Source organism: Entelurus aequoreus, linkage group LG08, assembly GCF_033978785.1.
Source record: "Entelurus aequoreus isolate RoL-2023_Sb linkage group LG08, RoL_Eaeq_v1.1, whole genome shotgun sequence".
NCBI classification, from domain to species: Eukaryota; Metazoa; Chordata; class Actinopteri; order Syngnathiformes; family Syngnathidae; genus Entelurus; species Entelurus aequoreus.
In genome coordinates this window covers 17,145,225-17,166,539 of record NC_084738.1, presented here as the reverse complement: position 1 = coordinate 17,166,539, position 21,315 = coordinate 17,145,225, and the positions used below count along the sequence as shown (strand labels likewise).

Genomic DNA, 21,315 nt, shown 5'->3' with positions numbered 1-21,315 from the left:
ATTAGCCTCTAGAATGGAACCTAGGTAGGTGACCTCATCTTTCCTGGTGATAACAATGTCACCCACTTTTATAGTGAAGTCATTGACTTTCTTAAGGTTGATGTGGGACCCAAATAGGATGGATTCCGTTTTACCCAAGTGTATGGATAGCTTGTTGTCAGCGAGCCAGGTGCAAGTTCTACAGAGTTCAGCACTGAGGATTTTCTCCACCTGTGCCTTGTCCTTGCCAGATACCAGCAGGGCCGAGTCATCCGCAAACAAGAACAATTCACAGTCGCATGCTGATGACATGTCGTTTATGTATATTAGGAACAGTAAAGGCCCTAATATACTGCCTTGGGGGACACCACAGCTTACTGAGAGGGGGGGACACGGTGCCGTTCACCTCTACCACCTGTTTCCTCCCCTCCAAGTAAGATTGCATCCAGCTCGATGAGGTTTTATCAAATCCGATTGCTCTGAGCTTATCCAACAGTATAGCGTGGTTAACGGTGTCAAAGGCCTTTTGAAGGTCCAGCATGACCATGCCGCAGTATTTGCCTGCGTCCACCTCATGTTTGATGTGGTCGATAGCATACCACTTTGTAAACACTACAAATACCGTCTGTATAATCTGCTTTCTTCTGGGGCTAAACTGTTTTTGCACACATTAGCCTTTTGTTGGCCTACACAGTATACTGCATATGGTGGAGAAGCAGAAACGCTACATCAACGCTTGTTCCACCATTTTTGTTGTGTTGTGAGGTGCTCGTGCGTGCCCAAACTGAACACTTCTGTTTTTAATGTTTAGACTGGGGGTGGCACAGTGAGCCCCCCCTTCAGAGTAAATAATACAGCTGGGGCCTTTTCTACTCCTTGAAAAACAAATGTCATAGCATATTTTGTGGCATTTTCTGCTCACCGCAACGTCTGTTTACCTGTTCACTATCAAATAAAATAATTTTGCTTTTAAAACAAATAATTAAAAGTAGCTTAACAAGTTTTGAAAAATGTCATGTTTTATTTTTTTTCAAACTGCCTCCCAGGTGAGGTCTGCCTCTCTTGTTTAGACATAAATATTAAAATGTTTGTCTTAATTTATTGGCCCACATAGCGGACACGTGCTAGTAGATCAACTCTTGTCAAGCGTGTCATTGTGGTTCGACAATAGGACCACTGGAGGATATCACCTCACATCCATAACAACAGAAAATTTCATGTAATTAGAATCTCAGTCGTGATGATTGAATGATTAATTACTTAGATGCAAAGATAAGTGAAACAAATTATCAGTACAAATATGACAGAGATGCACAGAAATGCCAGCAAACATGCAGCTTGTATCAGTTCATTAATTGAAACACACACACACATGCAGAGCCACAATGTGGCTGGTTGTTGTAGACGTGTGTTGATGTGATGTGCGCAGTCAGTGGCACATGTGGCTCTGAGCTGCTGGAGCACACATGCAGCCGTGGGGGCCTGACTGGTGGCTTGCGGGGAGGAGGAAACAAAAATCTCCCGGCGTGCTGTTCATTGATCGCTCTCTCATGATGCCAGCTTTCATCCTCTCTTTTCATTCTCACGTTGAAAAACTCTTCACCACACTCTAAACGTGATGCTGGATGACCCTCAGCATGGAAGCTACTTTGCATACTTCCTATATGTTGAGAATAATGGAGCACAAGTTGTCGAGCAGCAACTGCAATGGCCCTGTGGCTATTTAGTTATGCAAGCAGTATGGTGCTGTATAAATATATGGAGGTTATAGGTTGGCTGACAGAGATTGAAGGAGTATTTATGTGATGCCTCTACCCCCTCCTCCTCTTTTAGCTCCTTCACTTTAAATTAGACTCATACCACGAGCATGGATGCCCCCCGCCCACCCACCTTTTTGTAAATCTATATCTCTCATTATTTCTATGTCAGTCACTGTTTGTCCACCTGTGGCGCACATGTGTGCTTTTCCTTTTACGTTTTACACTCAATAGCCCTCACGGCAGGTTGCATTCACCTTTAAATAACAAGCTGCAGGCTGACAGTACAGTGTAAACACTACTGTAGCTAAGAGTAAAGGAGAGTCCATATATCACTCACAGACAGGCTGTCAATTAGGTCCAACTCAGGGATGAGTAAACTTCCATATGTGTGATGGAAGGTGTGACAGCTGTTCCACCTGTTAAATATAAATGTCATCCAGCATCTTCGTGGATGTTATCTCCCTTTGTCTGCAGTGTTCAACAGACATCCAAATTGAGTCAACAGCATAGATGTCGTGAGTGCATCCAAGATCATGATGATGAGGAACCTAATTGGGAATGCAATGGTGACTTACCTTAGATCAAGTGTGAAAGTCCTCATAAAAAAAGACGGAGAAGAGGAGATTCCAGCGCAGAGCAGCGAGGGAGACGGACTAACAGGTGGGGAAGAGAGGAGCGCAGAGTAGATAGAAAGCGGGGGGGGGGGGGGGGGGGGGGGGGGATATGAGGGAGGACTCGCAGGACCGAGCGTGCTCAACGTTTATGATTAAATATTAAACGCACTCATAGTTCAAGTTGTGATAAAAATGAGGAGCAAATGGGAGACATGACATGGACATGCTGGAGGAGAAGAAAGTGAAGTGAAGGGGGGCGAGGAAAAGGCAGGCGGGAGTTACTTCTTGATAGTCTGATGTGCATGTGGCTGCTCACACATAAAATTACTATCATAGTATGTGCACACACACACACATGCTTGTTACAACGGAGGATATTTTTAGCCTTCGGTCATTGAAACACACTTGAAGTCCATTATTCCAGTCAAGTGAAGTACATTATAACAGGTCTAACCCTGACATACCCGTGCTCTAACTTGAACCAAGCTCTGCAACCTAACTTGACTCCTTACCCTCAAAACTCATTTTAAGGGCAACCCGTATCCAATTCCTATCCTACCCTAACCCTCGAACCCTTAACTGTACCATTGACCCCTAAACGTTACAGAACCTTATCCCCATAACCCAATCCCCAACTCAAACCCCGTAACCATACTCTCAAACCCTACATCCAATTTGAAACCATACCCCAATCCCCAAATTTAACACCAACCCGAACCCAATCCCTAAACCTTAACTACTAACCCCTACCTAACCTATTTCTAGCTTTATCTAAATCATACTTCTAACCTTACACCACCTAACCATAACCCTAATTTTCTCTAGTCCAGGGGTCACCAACCTTTTCAAGCCCAAAATCCCTGGTCCCTGATCTACCCCTGCGTCAACTATGTTTTATGTGTGTTTGTATAATATATATATATATATACAGTGTGTGTGTGTGTGTACAGTGTGTGTGTGTGTGTGTGTGTGTGTGTGTGTGTGTGTGTATATTGTATAGATACTGTATATCTATACAATATATACACATATATACAGTGTTTATATATATACTGTATATATGTATATAATATAAAACATTTTTTGTTTTTGTTTTTTAAAGACAAAGCTTTGTGTCGTTATTATTGGTTGATGTCAACATTTTGGCTTTTTGTCATTGTGTTTTTGCTGTTTTCCCAATTTTTGCTGGTGTTTTTTGTAATGTCCCTCGGGCCAATGACAAATGAGTCACGGGCCACAAATGGCCCCTGTGCCGCACTTTGGGTACCCTTGCTGTAGCAGCTAACCATTTATGGTCACTATAGTCTTAATACCGTAGTATAATTGTTCATCCTATGGTTACTTAAGGAACGCGAGTCACATGGTTGTCTTACGTCAGCGCCAGGAGTAGTAAAATCAACTGTTCAACTGGCAGGTTTTTCCTGTGTGAGGGGATAAACGGACACATCCTTCTTGAGCTTCCGCCTTGTTTTATCATATATTACTGTGTTTAGTTTTGTATTTACAATAGATCAACACAAAAGCCATACTTTGGAGCAATGTTCACGGACTGTAGTGATTGGCTTGTTAGCTTACCGCTGTAGACGAATGAGGATGGTCGTGGACTCGTGGTTGAGGGAAGAGTTGTTTGATGTTGGATGCTATAAAATGTCAGATGCATTGCAATAGTCAACCGGTAGGGGCCCAAAGATCGACTGGTCGATCGGGTTGGTGACCCCTGCTCTAGTCTATATCCCAAGCTCCTACCCAAACTCTTAAGATTTGATACTTAACAGTCATGAATATGAAATATTGTTGTCTCTAATTGAGACCCGTGTACCCAGTTTAGAGACAATCTCTTTACCCACAAAGACATATCTACAGACACACACACACAAGCACACAAAGAGACAATTTATCTGCAACCAAAATGAAAGTAGTTTAAAAAACCTTTTTCACCTCCTTAAAGGGGACCTATTACGCTTAACTAACTTTTCTTAGCTATTGGTTTCTGTTTTTGTGTATTTGGGATCTGCATACATCTCAAACATTTGAAATCAAACAACAGAGGTATGGCAGAGATACTTATAAAACAATCTTGCCCTTCTTCATACCTCCTCAAATCAAGACATTTGAAATTCGCCCAATTTCTGACGTTTTTCCCAAGTGTCATGTCAGCGTATATGTCTATATATTGTAAAATGTTCCTCAAAAAGATCTGTGACGATCGGGTGGCATTGGGATGCGGGGGTCGTTCTCCCAAGATGCAGACGGACTCCGGACACAGCGTGCAGGTAGGAAATGATTTATTTTACCAATAAATCAGGCAGGAACAAACAAAAGCGTGCTCATAGCACGGGAAGCAAATCTTAAGGAGGCTAGTGCGGGAGCCAGCATACAAAGAGGAAATCAAAACCGTCGTCAACTGTTGCGTGTAGCAAATTAGGAAGCCAGACTGTGGCGAGCAACGTGAATAAATAGCACTCTGATTAGTGACTAGCAGCAGGTGAGCATCCCAGACACTAATCAGAGGCAGCTGCAACCAATCGGCACCCATGGTAACAGAAAACGAACCCAGGGGTGCACAAAACAGGAACTGAATAAGTCCAAAACCAAACAGAGCATGATCCGGGCAACGGATCATAACACGGTATTTGCGTGAGTCTGCCATTGTAGTGCAACGTTGTAGTCCGTAAGATTATTTTTCTCAATCCGCTTGTTGTAGGGTAAACTGGCTTGCATATGCACATGCATCCTCCGCTGTTACCATTTGTAATACAAAGTAGCGTACAGTTTTAGCTTATATCTGTCAGTAGACTCGATATGGAAGTGCTAAAAACGGCAACATGGCAGAAGACGCTGTCGAGGTGGATGTAGACCACAAGGAAGTGTTTTAAATGTAGAAAAAAAATCATAATATGACTCTTAAGTATTTAATCACAAACACAAAATTATTATGCACACATGCTAGTTTTATACATATTGTTTTATATATTTTCTAAAATATTGTCATGAATCCAAATTTGACCATTATATTAGAGGAACTTACTAAACGGGGTCTATTTGTTTAAGATGATTATCATAATTTGGAAAAAGGTTGATAGGAAATGACAGTGTTCCCCAAATTTTTGGTTGAAAGCAAACTCAAATAAACACGATGGCCTTTTAAGCAAATGTAGAGTCTGCCTCTCTTTCTGTATTGTGTTACAGCTCCGCTGTATAATTAGTCAAACAGTTCTCGAGTCAGCGTCAGTGATAGACAAGTGGAAACATGCTATTTCCCCCTCGCATCCCGAGGACACCAAATTGGCACCGTTTCTATTTTATTTTCTCCTCTTTACACCTATCGTTTTGTTAATTCATCAACCTTTGCTTGCATGTCTAGCAAAAGTAAGATATTAGTAATTTTTTTTAAAAACATGCTAGATATAAATACACACACACAGTCATGTATGCTCTGGTTACATTAAACTGATGCCATGGAACGGAACATGCATGACTGCATATAATGTGCAAAGCCCTCCAGAGCAAGATGAATGCCACTCTTTCACACATACATAGACACACACACACACGACCGCACGTACGCCCGCACACATTCATCCATAAATATGTTGAACATGTTCATATTTGCTCGCCTCCCTCTTTTTCCTTCCTGCTCTTCATCATCTTATCTCCTCCGCTGTGGTTTGTCTGCCTCTTTATGAAGACTGAAAGTCTCATTACAAATGTGCACATTCAGGGAAAAAATAGCTGACTACAACATTTACAATAATCCAAAGAGTACAATTGGGTCTTCAAAAAATTATGCAATATGTTATTCTTATAGCCAGACCTGTTGTTTGCTTCTGTACCTGACGGTTTCGGCTACAACTGTTGCCTTCCTCAGAGGTTGTCACGTGTGGTTGAATGTTTAAACAACATTTACATTTCTAATTAAAAAATCAATAATTGTCCATGTGTAATGTTAGATATGCCACAATTTCATTGCAATTCATACATTTATGCATTTGCATCAGTGGTGTGCCGTCACTAGAGGCAGGGGAGGCACGGCCTCACCTGCCATCACGGAAAGAAAAAAAAAGTAAAAAGAAAAAAATAATAATTAAATTGTTATATGTATCCTGTGATTATACTAAAGTTATTTTCCATTTAACTTCACCAGTTTTAGATTATTTTTATTTTTATTTTCACATTTGCCGTTCAAATACTGAGAAGAGACGGTGCGGTGATCAGCAGCCAGTTGAGGCACTTGTGCCTCACCATGGATTGCGACTCGGCTAACTGCTGGCCTGCTGTGCAGTGAGACCGTATTGCTATATGAATTATATTATACATTTCCATAGTTTAGTTAGCTGAGGTATATAATGTACAGTGTATTTTGTCAACAACTGTATGTGTGTAACTTATTTTTACTGCTGAGCGATCATAAATCTGCTGCGGAGACACACTGTGTGAGGCTCGTATCATAACCCCGCCTCCTGGTGCCAAGCACCTCCGCCGCAGAATGCACCGCCCGACGGGAGCGCCGCGGCCACACCAACCAAAGCCCACACCCAAACCCTCCACGTGCAAGACCGAATCCACCCAAAAAAAGTCACTTAACAAGAAGCCAAAAAGTGCAAAAACAACAATGCTCGCGCTGCAGGAGCCACGAACGACCGCAGGGACACAACATTAGGTACACCTGCACTGCAGGTTCATATGTTTTTAAATTTGACTGTGATGATGCAGTCGTGCCTCACCAGACATTAACCTCACCGCACGCCACTGATTTGCATGTATTTTGTATTGATGTAGTAGTCACATTTTAAAAAACATTTTGAATAGATGAGTATGAATTCATACCATACAACACACATGGCTAAATGTACCGCAACGTGTAAAAAAGATGTTATTATTGTATTTTTTTACTTTTAGCAGTTATCTCAAGTGCTACTCCAGTACTTGAGTGTCACATGGCGGCGAGCAATAAAAAAAGTCATAAAAATGTAGATGACAGGCATTTAATTTAGTCTGACAGTGGCAATTATAGCAAACTTGTGTTTCAGCCACAACAGCGGAAAACACAACAATTATTATAATAATTTTCTGCCTGAGGGACCCTGTGATTAGAGAGGGTAAACGTTCCCTAACTGCCTCGTTGTGCGTCACTGTGAGGCAACAAATTGCCGAATAGTGTGAGCAAACTGTTTTCCTCACATGCACATTAGCCATGCACTGCACCTTGAAGTGTTACGACATCATTTTGGAAACTGTGTGGGTGTTTTTATGCAACTGTGTCATGAAATATTTAGTATAATCAAGGGGGCACAGGGGTTAGTCCGTGTGCCTCAGGATCTTCCTGTGTGGAGTTTGCATGTTCTCCCCGTGACTGCGTGGGTTCCCTCCGGGCACTCCGGCTTTCTCCCACCTCCGAAGACATGCACCTGGGGATAGGTTGATTGGCAACACTAAATTGGCCCTAGTGTGTGAATGTGAGTCTGAATGTTGTCTGTCTATCTGTGTTGGCCCTGCGATGAGGTGGCGACTTGTCCAGGGTGTACACTGCCTTCCGCCCGAATGCAGCTGGGATAGGCTCCAACACCCCCGCGACCCCGAACAGGACAAGCAGTAGAAAATGGATGGCTGGATGGAACTGTATGTATCAACCTTATTTCTTATCACATGTTTGAAGTTAAACCAGTTCTTCTGAAATAGCAGGGCGGGCCCCCATGGGAGGTGGAGTGTGACCCCGGGGAATATGCTTTATCAGTATCTTGCTTCAAAGATACTGAATTGATTTACGTAGACCCCGACTTAAACAAGTTGAAAAACTTATTTGGGTGTTACCATTTTGTGGTCAATTGTACAGAATATGTATTGTACTGTACAATCTACTAATAAAAGTGTCAATCAATTAATCAATCAAACCCCGCTTCGAAAAGCTGTGCACTACAAAACATGCTCATTGTAGCCATTAAGCCTGACTTTTTTGTAGATTAAGGTGTTTTATATATTGTGCTCCTGAGTTAAAGTTGCTAATGAATTTACATTTTATATTATTTATCGAGTTTATTTAATTTTTTTTTCAGTATCAAATGGTTAAAGTCGGTCAAAAAAAATGTGTGATCTACATTTATTTAACTTTTTAGTTTTCTTTTATGTTAATTAGGATCAGGGGCGCCGCTAGGGATTTTGGGCCCATTAAAAGAATCTTTACAGGGCCCCCATTATTTTTTCTGTATTATAATTTCATCATCATTAGGGGCCTCTCTGGGCCCCCCTCCATCATGGGCCCCTAGAATCCGTCTCCTTTACCCCCCCTTTTTGGCGCCCTTGATTAGGATACAATGTTATGCAGAAGCGTACTTATAACAATTTTATAGACGAATTATAGCATTTGTCTATAAGAGAGGGGGCGCGAAATGTTTTCTTGCTGGGGAGGGCATCACAGAAAATCATTGGGGAGGACTGAGTTAAACAGTGTATATCTATTTGTTTGTGTAGGCTGCGCCCAAAGGGTGAAAATGTATCAAAACATGTTGTCTGTGATATTATTTGTATGACAGATACACCACACAGTGGTGCTGTAGTCAAACTCAAAGTTTGACCTTCTAAGTTAGATTGACCTGAATTTTGTCATCTACAGCTCAATGTGGTCTACAAAAAACTCCCAGTGTAACTTTTATTGTATCATCCCAATATTTGGCACACACCTTTGAGGAACTGAGAAGCACTTTGGTAGCAAGATTGGTTGAAAAACGGTCGCGGTTTAGCAACTAATTGTCCATAATTTTTTTCAACCTTTCCTCTCAAGCCACATAGGCAAAAAAAATGTTGATCTAGATGCCCGTATCTGCTCTGCAGAATTACTTTACATAAGAGAAGGATGGGATACAGGACTACTGTGGGTTGTCCTCTTGACCTCCTTGGTGTGAGAGTAAGGCCAAGATCCTGCTTTCGCCCATTGATGGCCTTCCTGAGCGCGTAGTTCAGGACTATGACAAATAGTAAGGGGGCTAGGGCAGTGGTTCTCAACCTTTTTCCAGTGATGTACCCCTGTGAACATTTTTTTAATTCAAGTACCCCCTAATCAGAGCAAAGCATTTTTGGTTGAAAAAAAGAGATAACGAAGTAAAATACAGCACTATGTCATCAGTTTCTGATTTATTAAATTGTATAACAGTGCAAAAATATTGCTCATTTGTTGTGGTCTTTCTTGAACTATTTGGAAAAATATATATAAAAATAACTAAACTTGTTAAGAAATAAACAAGTGATTCAATTATAAATAAAGATTTCTACACATAGAAGTAATCATCAACTTAAAGTGCCCTCTTTGGGGATTGTAATAGAGATCCATCTGGATTCATGAACTTAATTCCAAACATTTCTTCACAAAAAAAGAAATCTTTAACATCAATATTTATGGAACATGTCCACAAAAAATCTAGCTGTCAACACTGAATATTGCATTGTTGCATTTCTTTTCACAGTTATTTTTGACAGACATTTAAAAAAAATCTCACATACCCCTTGGCATACCTTCAAGTACCCCCAGGGGTACACGTACCCCCATTTGAGAACCACTGGGCTAGGGTATCTCCCTGCATTACCCCAGCCAGAATGTAAAACTCCTCACTTCCGCCATCTGGGGTCACCACCTTGGCCCGTGTACCTGCATACATGGTCTCTACTGACCAGAGCAAGTTGGGAGGGACACCTTAAGCCATACTTGCCAACCTTGAGACCTCCGATACCGGGAGGTGGGGGGTGGGGTGTGTGGTTGGGGGCGTGGTTGAGAGGGGAATATATTTAAGCTAGAATTCACCAACTCAAGTATTTCATATATATATGTATGAAATACTTGACTTTCAGTGAATTCTAGCTATATATATATATATATATATATATATTTATTTTATTATACATATAAATAAAAGAAATACTTGAATTTCAGTGTTCTGGAGGCTATCCAGTAGATGGCAGTATTGTCCTGTTTAAGAGTGTCACAACATTGCTGTTTACGGCAGACGAACTGCTTTACGGTAGACTAAACGTGACTGCTGTTGTTGTGTGTTGTTACCGCGCTGGGAGGACGTTAATGAAACTGCCTAACAATAAACCCACATAAGAAACCAAGAACTCGCCCTCGATCATTCTACAGTTATGACATCATTGGGCAGGCAAGCTGTTTATATTGTGGGAAAGCGGACGTGAGAACAGGCTGTCCCCACTCAGGTCCGCATTGAGCTGGAGGGGGCGTGGCCTCCAGCTCCGGCTGAATACCGGGAGTTTGTCGGGAGAACATTTCTGCCGGGAGGTTATCGGGAGAGGCGCTGAATACCGGGAGTCTCCCGGTAAAAACGGGAGGGTTGGCAAGTATGCCTTAAGCCTTCAGGATCCTCATCATGGTGCCTCTATCTATTAGGTCAAAAGCCTTTTTAAAGTCAATAAATCACAATACAGCCGTTATAAAAAAACGAATTAGTGAAGTGTACAGCAGTGATTCTCAAACTGTGTTACGGTACCACTCGTTGTACACGGGGCTCCATCTAGTGGTATGCCGGAGAATCCATCCATCCCATCCATTTTCTACCGCTTGTCCCTTTTTGGGGTAGCAGGAGGTGCTTGAGCTTATCTCAGCTGCATTCGGGCGGAAGGCGGGTACACTCTGGACAAGTCGCCACCTCATCGCAGGGCCAACACAGATAGACAACATTCACACTCACATTCACACACTAGGGCCAATTTAGTGTTACCAATCAACCTATCCCCAGGTGCATGTCTTTGGGGGTGGGAGGAAGCCGGAGTACCCAGAGGGAACCCACTCAGTATTTTATATAAAACTGTGCTGGGTTTCTTAATCTTTTCTCACGTACGTTTCAGAGTGAGATGTGCATTACTGGGCTGCAACCAGCAGAGGCAGTGTTAACTCAGTTTCAGATAGTTTTCTAGTTTGCTGGTATCATTTTTGGAATAGTTTGGACTCACTGTGTCGCGGCTTGTCACCCCGCGCTGTGCTTTATTTTGAGTTTCTTGGTCATTTTCTGGGTGTGGCTTTAGTTGCTGTCTTGCACTCTTATTTTGTGGTTTTTCCCTTTCCTGCAGCAGCTTTACACCTACCTTTGAGCACTTTTCCCCTCACCTGTTTTCTGTTTGTAATTAGCACTATTTAAGTTGAGCTTGCGACACCATTGGTTGGTCAGGACATTACTCTATAGCCACTGGTGACCATAGATGATCCTTTCCTTGCTCAGCTCAGGTACGCTCGTACTTTGTGGACGCCGTCTGCTCCACATTTCCTGTGAGTGTTTTGCTGGATTCCAGCATTTTGTTTTGTTTTCTTTACATAGTCTGTCCGGTCAGAGTACTTCTTGTTGCTGTCGCTTCTTTTTGTTCGTTTAATCAATAAATACCCATTTTTTACTGCATGCTGACTCCTCGTTCATCTGCATTTTAAAATCACTACAACCTCCGTAGGCTTCCACGACGCATCGCTTGACACACTGATTGTTCTGAACTCCTGTTTTGAAGGAAATTCAGTCAAATGTCAGCAAACAAAAGCATTAAAGTTGAATTACGCATCAGATTCTGTTAATTTTGGGTGGAATCATACTACTTATGGTTGAACTGAATAAAAGTGACAGACTGTGCTGCTCTCAAGGTTTTCATTTGTTTACTGCCTACCTCATGGCCATCATGCATGAATCTTTGAGAAAACTCTAAACCTGCACTCTCAAACAAATGTAATATGCTACTTTTTTTTTTTAAATGGAGATGTACCAGTGTTCTGCAACGAATAATTCCCTTTTCCTTTTAACGCGAGACGGGGAAATTAACCCACTCTCGATCTCCCTGATGAGCTAAGAGCCTTGCAGCCACCCAGAAATAAGCACAGGAGCGCTTCTGCTGCCGAGAAGTGTAACCAGTGGGAGAGGATAAATATGCATGCTTTTAACAGAAATTAAAGTTGAAGAGGATGGAAGAAGGTCTAGAAAATGGAAAGAGAAATGCGCTTTTATGACACTTAACTTTGAACTGTGCTTGGCTTCATTCCTGCTTCATTCCTCATACATCTTTTTACCTTTTGTCATCCGATAGAATAGTTTCTACACAAACAGTGTTATTTCTTACAGTGAATATCTGCATTCATGCAGTCTGTGGCTAATCAATAATTGTTTGACAGTTTTGTGGCATTTTACAAAGACAAATGTAAAGTATTTAGCTTCATTAAGTATTCAGCTGAGTGTATGCCTTTTCTAGGTGATTAGCATTTGTATTGCACTTACAAAGTGCCGATGTAGATTGTTTTCCTTCCACACCAGCAGTTATACTGTTACTATTATTTAACCTTTGAGTAGGGTTTCGCGATCAATCGAAATCAAGATTCAGAGCATTTAATCGGCAGTAAAACTGCTGTGTCGATTATATTGATTTTTGCCTCCTTTGTAATTTTCTCTCGACTACATAATACACCATCTCCTTAAAACATAATACTCATTGTAAAATTATATATGACAGGAAGCCAAATGTTGCAAAGCATAACGGCTGCCAAAAACCCAGCAGAAGAAGTAGCAGCCAAGTTACATCGTGCAATCTAGTCTACACATGAAGGAAAACTGAAACCAACAGTACAACGTGAGCAGTTTGTAACCAAAATAAATTCAGTGTTAGTTGTTTTCACAAAATTTGGCTGTAATAATAACATCAACCAAAAAGTAGAGTAGTAATTGGGAGTAGAATAATTGTGTTTTTACTGAATTCGGGGTGAAAGGTTAAATGAATTGTGATTTTAATCTTTGCAGTAAACGCCTAGCCCTATACTTTAGGGACCTTTGGGAATGAAGCATCAGCTTTGCCAGATGTTTGATAATTATTGTTTTTAAACAATAATATATAATGAGGAAAAATTCTGAAAATCCTTTAACATTCCTCAAATTGACACTTTCAATACATAATTGTTAGCACACCAGGCTTTGTGCCTGATGTGCATTATCCCATCTGCTTCTTTACAGATAGACAGAGGCGCTGTATTGCCATTGACAGCTTTTTTACCCAACACTGCAGTTAATTTATTTCAAGGTAAAACTGCAGTATTAATAATAATAATAATAATACCTGGGATTTATATAGCGCTTTTCTAAGTACCCAAAGTCGCTTTACATGTTAAAAACCCATCATTCATTCACACCTGGTGGTGGTAAGCTACTTTCGTAGCCACAGCTGCCCTGGGGTAGACTGACGGAAGCGTGGCTGCCAATTTGCGCCTACGGCCCCTCCGACCACCACCTATCATTCATTCAACATTCATTCACCGGTGTGAGTGGCACCGGGGGCAAGGGTGAAGTGTCCTGCCCAAGGACACAACGGCATGGTAAGAGGCGGGGAGCGAACCTGCAACCCTCAGGTTTCTGACACGGGCGCTCTACCCACTACGCCATGCCGCCCCATACTGTGTAGTATTAGCTATACTACACAGTCTGTGGTCATGTTTTACTGTAGCAGATGGTCCTGAGCAATGTTAAATAGTGTAATTATTGTTCAAAATACAATAAATGTAACTTTCTGGTAACAATTACTTATTTCCTATCTAGCAACACTGCCTAACACATTTTGCATAATTTGATTGTTTTATTATCATTATTTTGTGGTTGATTTATTATCATTACTTTGTTGTTTGACTTCCTCTATTGAAATGTTCATATTTGGTTACACTCTGAATCAATTTGGTGCCATTGACTAACCATACATTTGAGATACTCTATAATCATCCAGACACATTTGCTTTACTCATGAATACCTAATAAATCTATTAGCCTCTTCCTTCAAAATAAAAGGAAAACAGATTTTAGTTGAAATAATTCCTCATAAACTATCAGTGTGCAAAAACTATATGTCAGTGGTTTTTGATTTGAAAAATGTATGTTTTCATGAAAATAAAAAGGAATTTTTTTTTCCCTCAAGGGTAAAAGTCATAACTTCATTTTAAAGGGGGCTCAAAAGTTATGTTCGGAAAATTACTTTTCAAAAAAGATTTTTTATAGTTTCTCATTACTTTAACAAAATAGTAATGGAATTACGAACATAAATACTCTTTAATAAATGTAATTAATTACTATGGAAAGTAATTCATTTGTTACTGGCAAAAAACTATAAATATGCAGTTGTGAGACGTATCATGAGAGCAGAGTGTGTGCCTTTTAAAAGGCAGTGCCTGTTGCCAAGTGACGTGTGACGTCAGCGAGAGCTCGCTCAGAGCAGCATTTTAGCTTAGCTGTGTTTGTTAGCTTAGCAGCTGCAATGACGGCAGCTCCGTTGAATCTTTTCACTCGATTGTATTATTGCTAGTTAATAAATAGATTGAATGTGCTTCGGTGGCTGTCTTTTCTCCTTGTCCACAAACGGGGTATTTTAGGATTGCAAGCTTTTTATTACAATCATTGATTTGTTGTTCACTATTCCTTATTGTATCTTTACATGTGTTTATATACACAATGTACATAAACAGTGTGCACACCCACTTATTGTATCTTTACATGTGTTTGTATATACAATGTACATAAATATTATGCACACCCACTTATTGTATCTTTACATGTGTTTATATACACAATGTACATAAACAGTGTGCACACCCACTTATTGTATCTTTACATGTGTTTGTATATACTATGTACATAAATATTATGCACACCCACTTATTGTATCTTTACATGTGTTTATATACACCAATGTACATAAATAGTGTGCACACCCACTTATTGTAGCTTTACATGTGTCAATATACACAATCTGCGATAAGGTGGCGACTTGTCCAGGGTGTACAACGCCTTCCGCCCGAATGCAGCTGAGATAGGCTCCAGCGACCCCGAAAAGGACAAGCGGTAGAAAATGGATGGATAGATGGATATTCCCTCGGAGTAGTACTAGTAGGTGTGTGTGTGTGTGTGTGTGTGTGTGTGTGTGTGTGTGTGTGTGTGTGTGTACTTCGTACATCGTCGTTCCCAGTCATCCCGGTTCTCTATACATTTGACCAGTTCGATGGTGCTTTGCGCTTCTGCATCTTTTTTGAGTACATCCACAAATGTTACTGTGGGACGTCCTCGTGACCGGTTCCCATCTGTTGGTCACCACAACACCAGTGTGCTGGCTGGCAGCTCCTGGTGTCTTTGGAAGTGTCCTGTGAGTCTCATCCAGCTGGCAGCTTTTTTGTTGGTACACCCTGAATATTCCAACGTTCATATTCTCATTGGTAACATGTGCGCCCTTGTTGATGGTGAGAACTACACGTAACATTCGGGTGTAGCATCCGTCCAGAGCCTTCAGCAGTGTTGGCTTCAGTGTCCAGCATTCACTGCCTTAAAGGAGAACCGATTCTTCTGTCGCGTAGAAGAAGCTGAGTTTGGTTTCTCGGGGGAGGTTGGAGTTCCATACACTGGCCATGCCATTCAGGGCCCTCAATGCAAGTGCCTTCCTCACTTTTTAAACTTTTTCTGTGGAGTTGACCCATGAGCCCAGGATTTTGAATTAATTGAATTCCTTCAAAAGTGAAGTGAAGTGAATTACATTTATATAGCGCTTTTTCTCAAGTGACTCAAAGCGCTTTACATTGTGAAACCCAATATCTAAGTTACATTTAAACCAGTGTGGGTGGCACTGGGAGCAGGTGGGTAAAGTGTCTTGCCCAAGGACACAACGGCAGTGACTAGGATGGCGGAAGCGGGGATCGAACCTGCAACCCTCAAGTTGCTGGTACGGCCGCTCTACCAACCGAGCTATACCGCCCCAAAACAGTGCCTCCTGTTGTTGTGAGAGGTGGATGCTTGGATGTTATAGGTGACCACCTCAGTTTTCTTGGCATTCAGTCAAACGCCGACCTTGGCACACCTTGATTCCACTCTGCTCAAGAGCTCTTGTGCTTGCTCCATGTGGTTGGAGAGCAAGCAGATGTCGTCCGTGTAGTCTAGGTCAGTCAGGACTACTGCAGGGTGTCTTCTTGACCTCCTTGGTGTGAGAGTAAGGCCAAGATCCTGCTCTCGTCCATTGATGGCCTTCCTGAGCACTTAGTTCAGGATTATGACAGAGTAAAGGGGCTAGGGCATCTCCCTGCATTACCCCAGCCAGAATGTAAAACTCCTCACTGCCGCCATCTGGGGTCACCACCTTGGCCCGTGTACCTGCATACATGGTCTCTATTGACCAGAGAAAGTTGGGAGGGAAACCATGAGCCTTCATAATCCTCATCATTGTGCCTCTATCTATTAGGTCAAAAGCCTTTTTAAAGTCAATAAATCACAATACAGCCGTCAGATTGTTCTTCTTCACCTCCTTGATTAGTCTCCTCAGGGCCAGGATCTGGGCTAGTGTGGTTCTATCTTCTTGAAAGCCGTTTTGGTTTTCTCTCAGATGAGGGTCGATGACATGCCAAATCTGGTTTAGTATCTTGCAGTTGAGGACCTTTGCAGCGATAGAATTAGGCTGATTCCTTGGTAGTTCTCTGGTTTCGAAAGGTCTCCAGATTTGGACTCCGGGATGATGTTGGAGAGAGACCACATGTCAGGTAGCTTGTTGCCTAGCAGGGCAAGCTTGCAGAACTCAAGCTGCGATGTTCCAGTGGACTCACATTTCCTTCTCCTAGGTGGGTTTCCGACCATAGGTATGAGCCCCACCTGCCCATGCTATCTATCCATTGCTGGGACAGTGGTTGGCAAGGCAACAGGGCGTGTCCACACATCGGTGGGCCTGCACACATCACTTCTGGGGCTCACTGATGGTCCCCGATCCCCTACAGTTAGGTTTAGTGTCCGCAAGGACACGTATCCGTGTGTGGCCACGAGGAGGCACTGCAAGAGTCTTGGCGGTGGAGAGGCTGTGTACCGGCAAGAGGAGACTTATGCACTCAGCTCCTTTGTTCACCTCCCGCATGGAGGTCTAGCCGGCAGTAGTAGCTGAAAGCAGAGAGTAGCAAGCCAGATCAACATGCAGCATGCTCTAACTACAAGCACTTCTACACCGTACTACACATTTTAGTGTGGTGTTGGTTGTTGCTTTCATTAATAAAAAGTTACTTCCTGCATTGAACTTGCTGTGCTTCTGACGCTGTCTGGTTTAAATACAACCACATCAAAAGTAGCATGCCAAGTTACATCAAACGCATCTGTAACGGTGTTGAAACGTACCTAAAAGTTATTAATTATATTACCTGTTATTAACGCTGTTATTATGTAAAGCCTTTTTTCTAACACTGTTAGTGATGTAGTGGTGATGAATGCATCAGACATGAATCCACCAAGAAATGGTGTGCCTCATGGTGATTAATTGCCATTATCTCTGACAATTGTTGATCCCAAAAAAGCGACCTATTTTGGGGTCGGCACCCTCAGTTTGGGGAACCTTGAGTCAATAAATGCATTCCTGTCATGGTATTGTGCTAGGAGACAACAGCAGGCTGCTAACACAATCACATATGCTAACAGCATGTGTGCAAAAGGAGAAAACCATTGCAAAGTAATCACCAGAGAGCTATTTCATGAAAAAAAACAACTGAAAGCACCGCTTGGAAAGCAATTTTAGCGTCATTAGGAGGATCCCAGAAAAGCTAATTTGACTTGGACGCTATAACATTTCAATTGCAATAGAGATTCAACTGTAATGGACAAAATATGAAGGCATATTTGATTTGTTTTTCACTTTTTCACAGCTCATAACATATTTTAAAACATGTCTTTGGATTGTTTACCAGAATCCCCCTCAGCCTTATTTAAATGTGCAAACTTTCTCGTAGCAACAGTTTGAATTGCTAAAATGTTCTTTTAAAAGGAGAGCATGGCATTCTTTCTTGGCGTCACAAAAGGGCTTACATATAGCCTGAGGTAATGTTCAGCCACGACGACATAGATATGCAAAAAGGCTGGAAAGGGCATTTTGGACAAAGCATGTTTTCCAGTAGCCTTCATCAAGCTATTACACCGAGACCTTTTAATCAACTCTCAGTAGTACCCTTAATTCCAGACTTGTCCAAGTGAGAATTGTGTCACGGTGTGCAGCTTTGCAGTCCAAGACGTCATACCTGCACACCAACAATGATAATAAGACATTCCTGCCTGTGTGTGTGTGTGTGTGTGTGTGTGTGTGTGTGTGTGTGTGTGTGTGTGTGTGTGGGGGGGGGGGGGGGGGGGGGGGGAATGTGCGTCCCTGTGTCTGAGACATTTCTGTTTGATCCTTTATAAGAAAATAACACAGTGATTTTGCACTATGGAAGTAAAAGAAGCACCAAAGAACATGAAGGCTAAAATAAAAAAAGATGCCTAAATATTCCAGAGGATAAACATTAGCAGGAATTTGTGAGAAGTGAAAATATTTAAAGGCGAAATAAGCGATAGTAGGTTGTTTATTACTGCAGGCTCCATCTGCAGTTATGAACTATAAGCAACTTTCAAGATTTATAAAGTAAAAATGGACAGTTTTTACCCCAAAAAGTGTGACGTGACCACAGGCTTAAGAAGTTAAGCTCACAGTTTTGATATGAAATATATAGAGCAGCAGTAAAGGGTAGTATCATTGTTACTTGAGGGCCCACTGTGACGTACACTTGACTTTTAAACTATTATCTTAAACACATATACCGTATTTTTCATAGCTTACCAAAGTCGTACTGTAAACATTTTGACAGATTGTTGAGCGCTGTGTGTAATGTTTTATATTCTCAATGGAACATTTTAAGTTTTGGTGTTGTTTACTGGCATCATCTTGCAGTTTACAAGTATCTCTTATGTGTGACTGCCATCTACTGGTCACACTTATCATTACACCATGTACCAAATAAAATAGCTTTGAGGTCGGTAAGCACAACACTGTTGATTTTTGAGAAATTGAAGGATTTTAAGTGCGCCTTATAGTCCGAAAAATACGGTATACAGTTTTCCTCAGAAGGCTAAAAAAAAACAACAACGCCAAGCTAATATGTGCTAAAATTGACCAATTGTTTCACAGCATGTTTTGAAATAAGTCTGAATCATAGTATATAACAAATATGTGAACACCCTGCACACTGTGAAAAGTTATGTCAGCATCAATGCCAGTGCTAACACGTCAGAGCGATGTGCACCCAATGTGGTATCACCACAGCAACGACAAATATATTCTCTTATTTATTGATTGTGGCTTTGTAGTCAGAGTTGAGAACATGTGAATACAAAACAGTTTAATGAGAGACTGAGCTTTTGTGTTATTCTAACACTCTTTTATTTGTAATATATTGGCACTAGTGTGTGATATATTTGAAATAATGGCTCATTGGCTTTAATGGCGTGTCAGAGTAAACAAACAACATAACATTTAATTGGTCTGTCCTGTCTCGATGGTGACTATTTTAAAAAGAAAAGTGGCTGCTTTTAGAGTGTGAAAATGAGGAGAAACAAAAAAAAAACTGTTTTAAGTTCAATCACGCGTGGAACATTACTGTTAGCTTATAGTGTGGATGTTGCTGCTTTCTGCTCTGTCTTTAAGATAAACTCCCAATGCAAAAGTCATCATTAAAGGTCACATGATGTCAGAGCATCTTTATTCTCTTCTTCCAACACCGGCAGGGGGAATTAAAAAACTTTATTAACATACATGGCATGTTTTAAGTTAGACTATAGCATTTTTAATTGTCTTGCAAGTGTAAAAAGAAGCCAACCACACCATAGTTCTTTGGTCCGAGTATGTCACAATACCTTGTTTGGTCAAATCAATTTGTGTTGATGATATTATAATCATTGCCATAACCAGGTACATTTCAGTGGTGGGATCACAAAAAAGTAAAAGAAAATAAAAACACTTTAGGTAAACGCTGATTTGAACTACAAGTTGTGTTTGATTTTTGGGACATAGTATCCTGGTAAAGGCAATCATGTCATATATTTCAGTGAAAAGAGAGGAATATTCTCAAGTAAAACTGGGCGATATGGCTGAAAACTGTATCACTATATAAGTGTTTTATATCAGTCAATACCGATGATTAATGATATTTTTATCGAAAATAAGGACCAGTAGAAAAACATATACAATTTAAACATCTTTAGTTAAAATCTAACCTTCCTCTGAGTATAATCCCTCCGCTCTCAAGGCAGAAAGAAAAGGAAATGGAAAACACTCATACAATCAATGTAAACAAAATTCTAAAATCATATTGAACACTTAACAATAACCTCTTAAAATGTAGGTGCAAAAATAAGGACTACGTAAGAAATGCTAAATAAAGTGTAAAAAAAACCTGAGGAACTATTTTCTGCAGGTTTAGTGTGGGCAGGGCTCAAGAGTGAGCGGTAAGGTGGTGTGGTATTACTGATTACGAGCACTTGGGTCTGATTACGGTCCGTTTAAAGAAATCCATAAACTGCCATACTGTTGACGTGAGGTGACTTTTCCTGTTTTATGGACAATTTCTTCGCTCTTAGCAGCACTCCTTTTTAGTTTATCTTATAACTCTACATAAATAATTAACCGCAGAACAAAAAGCCAAGCTTGACAGTTGTTACTGTTTTTGTTTGGTTGTTAGCGAGTCACTCCCACTGATAAGTGATCGCTTCATGCATTGCTCAGTTACCAGAGAGCGAGGGCCTTTGTTCATGCAACCACCTTGATTCGCAACTTCCAGTTTCTTCTGACAAAGAAAAAAATATATATACAGTATATATCGAATGTTTAATCAAAAGCATTTTTTATTAATATTGATTACCTGTCTATCACTTTGAATTAATTGATTGAAACTTTTATTAGTAGATTGCACAGTACAGTACATATTCCGTACAATTGACCACTAAATGGTAACACCCGAACAAGTTTTTCAACTTGTTCACGTTAATCAATTCATGGTATATGTATGTTGATATAATTTCATCGCCAAGCCATATTCTCAAGACATTTTTTTTGCATATTTTAGCCAAAAGTTGTATTCCTATCAGAATAAAATGTTATATTTTCAGTTTGTATAATTTTTAAAGTAAAAATGTATA

At 40.9% G+C, this 21,315-nt stretch overlaps 2 protein-coding genes across 3 annotated transcripts in view; one reads left to right on the top strand and one right to left on the bottom strand.

Moving 5' to 3' along the window:
• The window catches only part of LOC133655509 (double C2-like domain-containing protein alpha), an 86,403-nt gene extending 84,009 nt beyond the window's left edge, over positions 1-2,394 (bottom strand). The window contains exon 1 of the mRNA XM_062055742.1: positions 2,315-2,394. Coding sequence (XP_061911726.1) covers positions 2,315-2,340 — 26 coding nt within the window. The 5' untranslated portion in view covers positions 2,341-2,394. The remainder of the gene's footprint in view (positions 1-2,314) is intronic.
• adprh (ADP-ribosylarginine hydrolase) overlaps positions 1-21,315 on the top strand; it is a 130,043-nt gene that overhangs the window by 83,246 nt on the left and 25,482 nt on the right. The gene's annotated exons all lie outside the window — the stretch shown is intronic.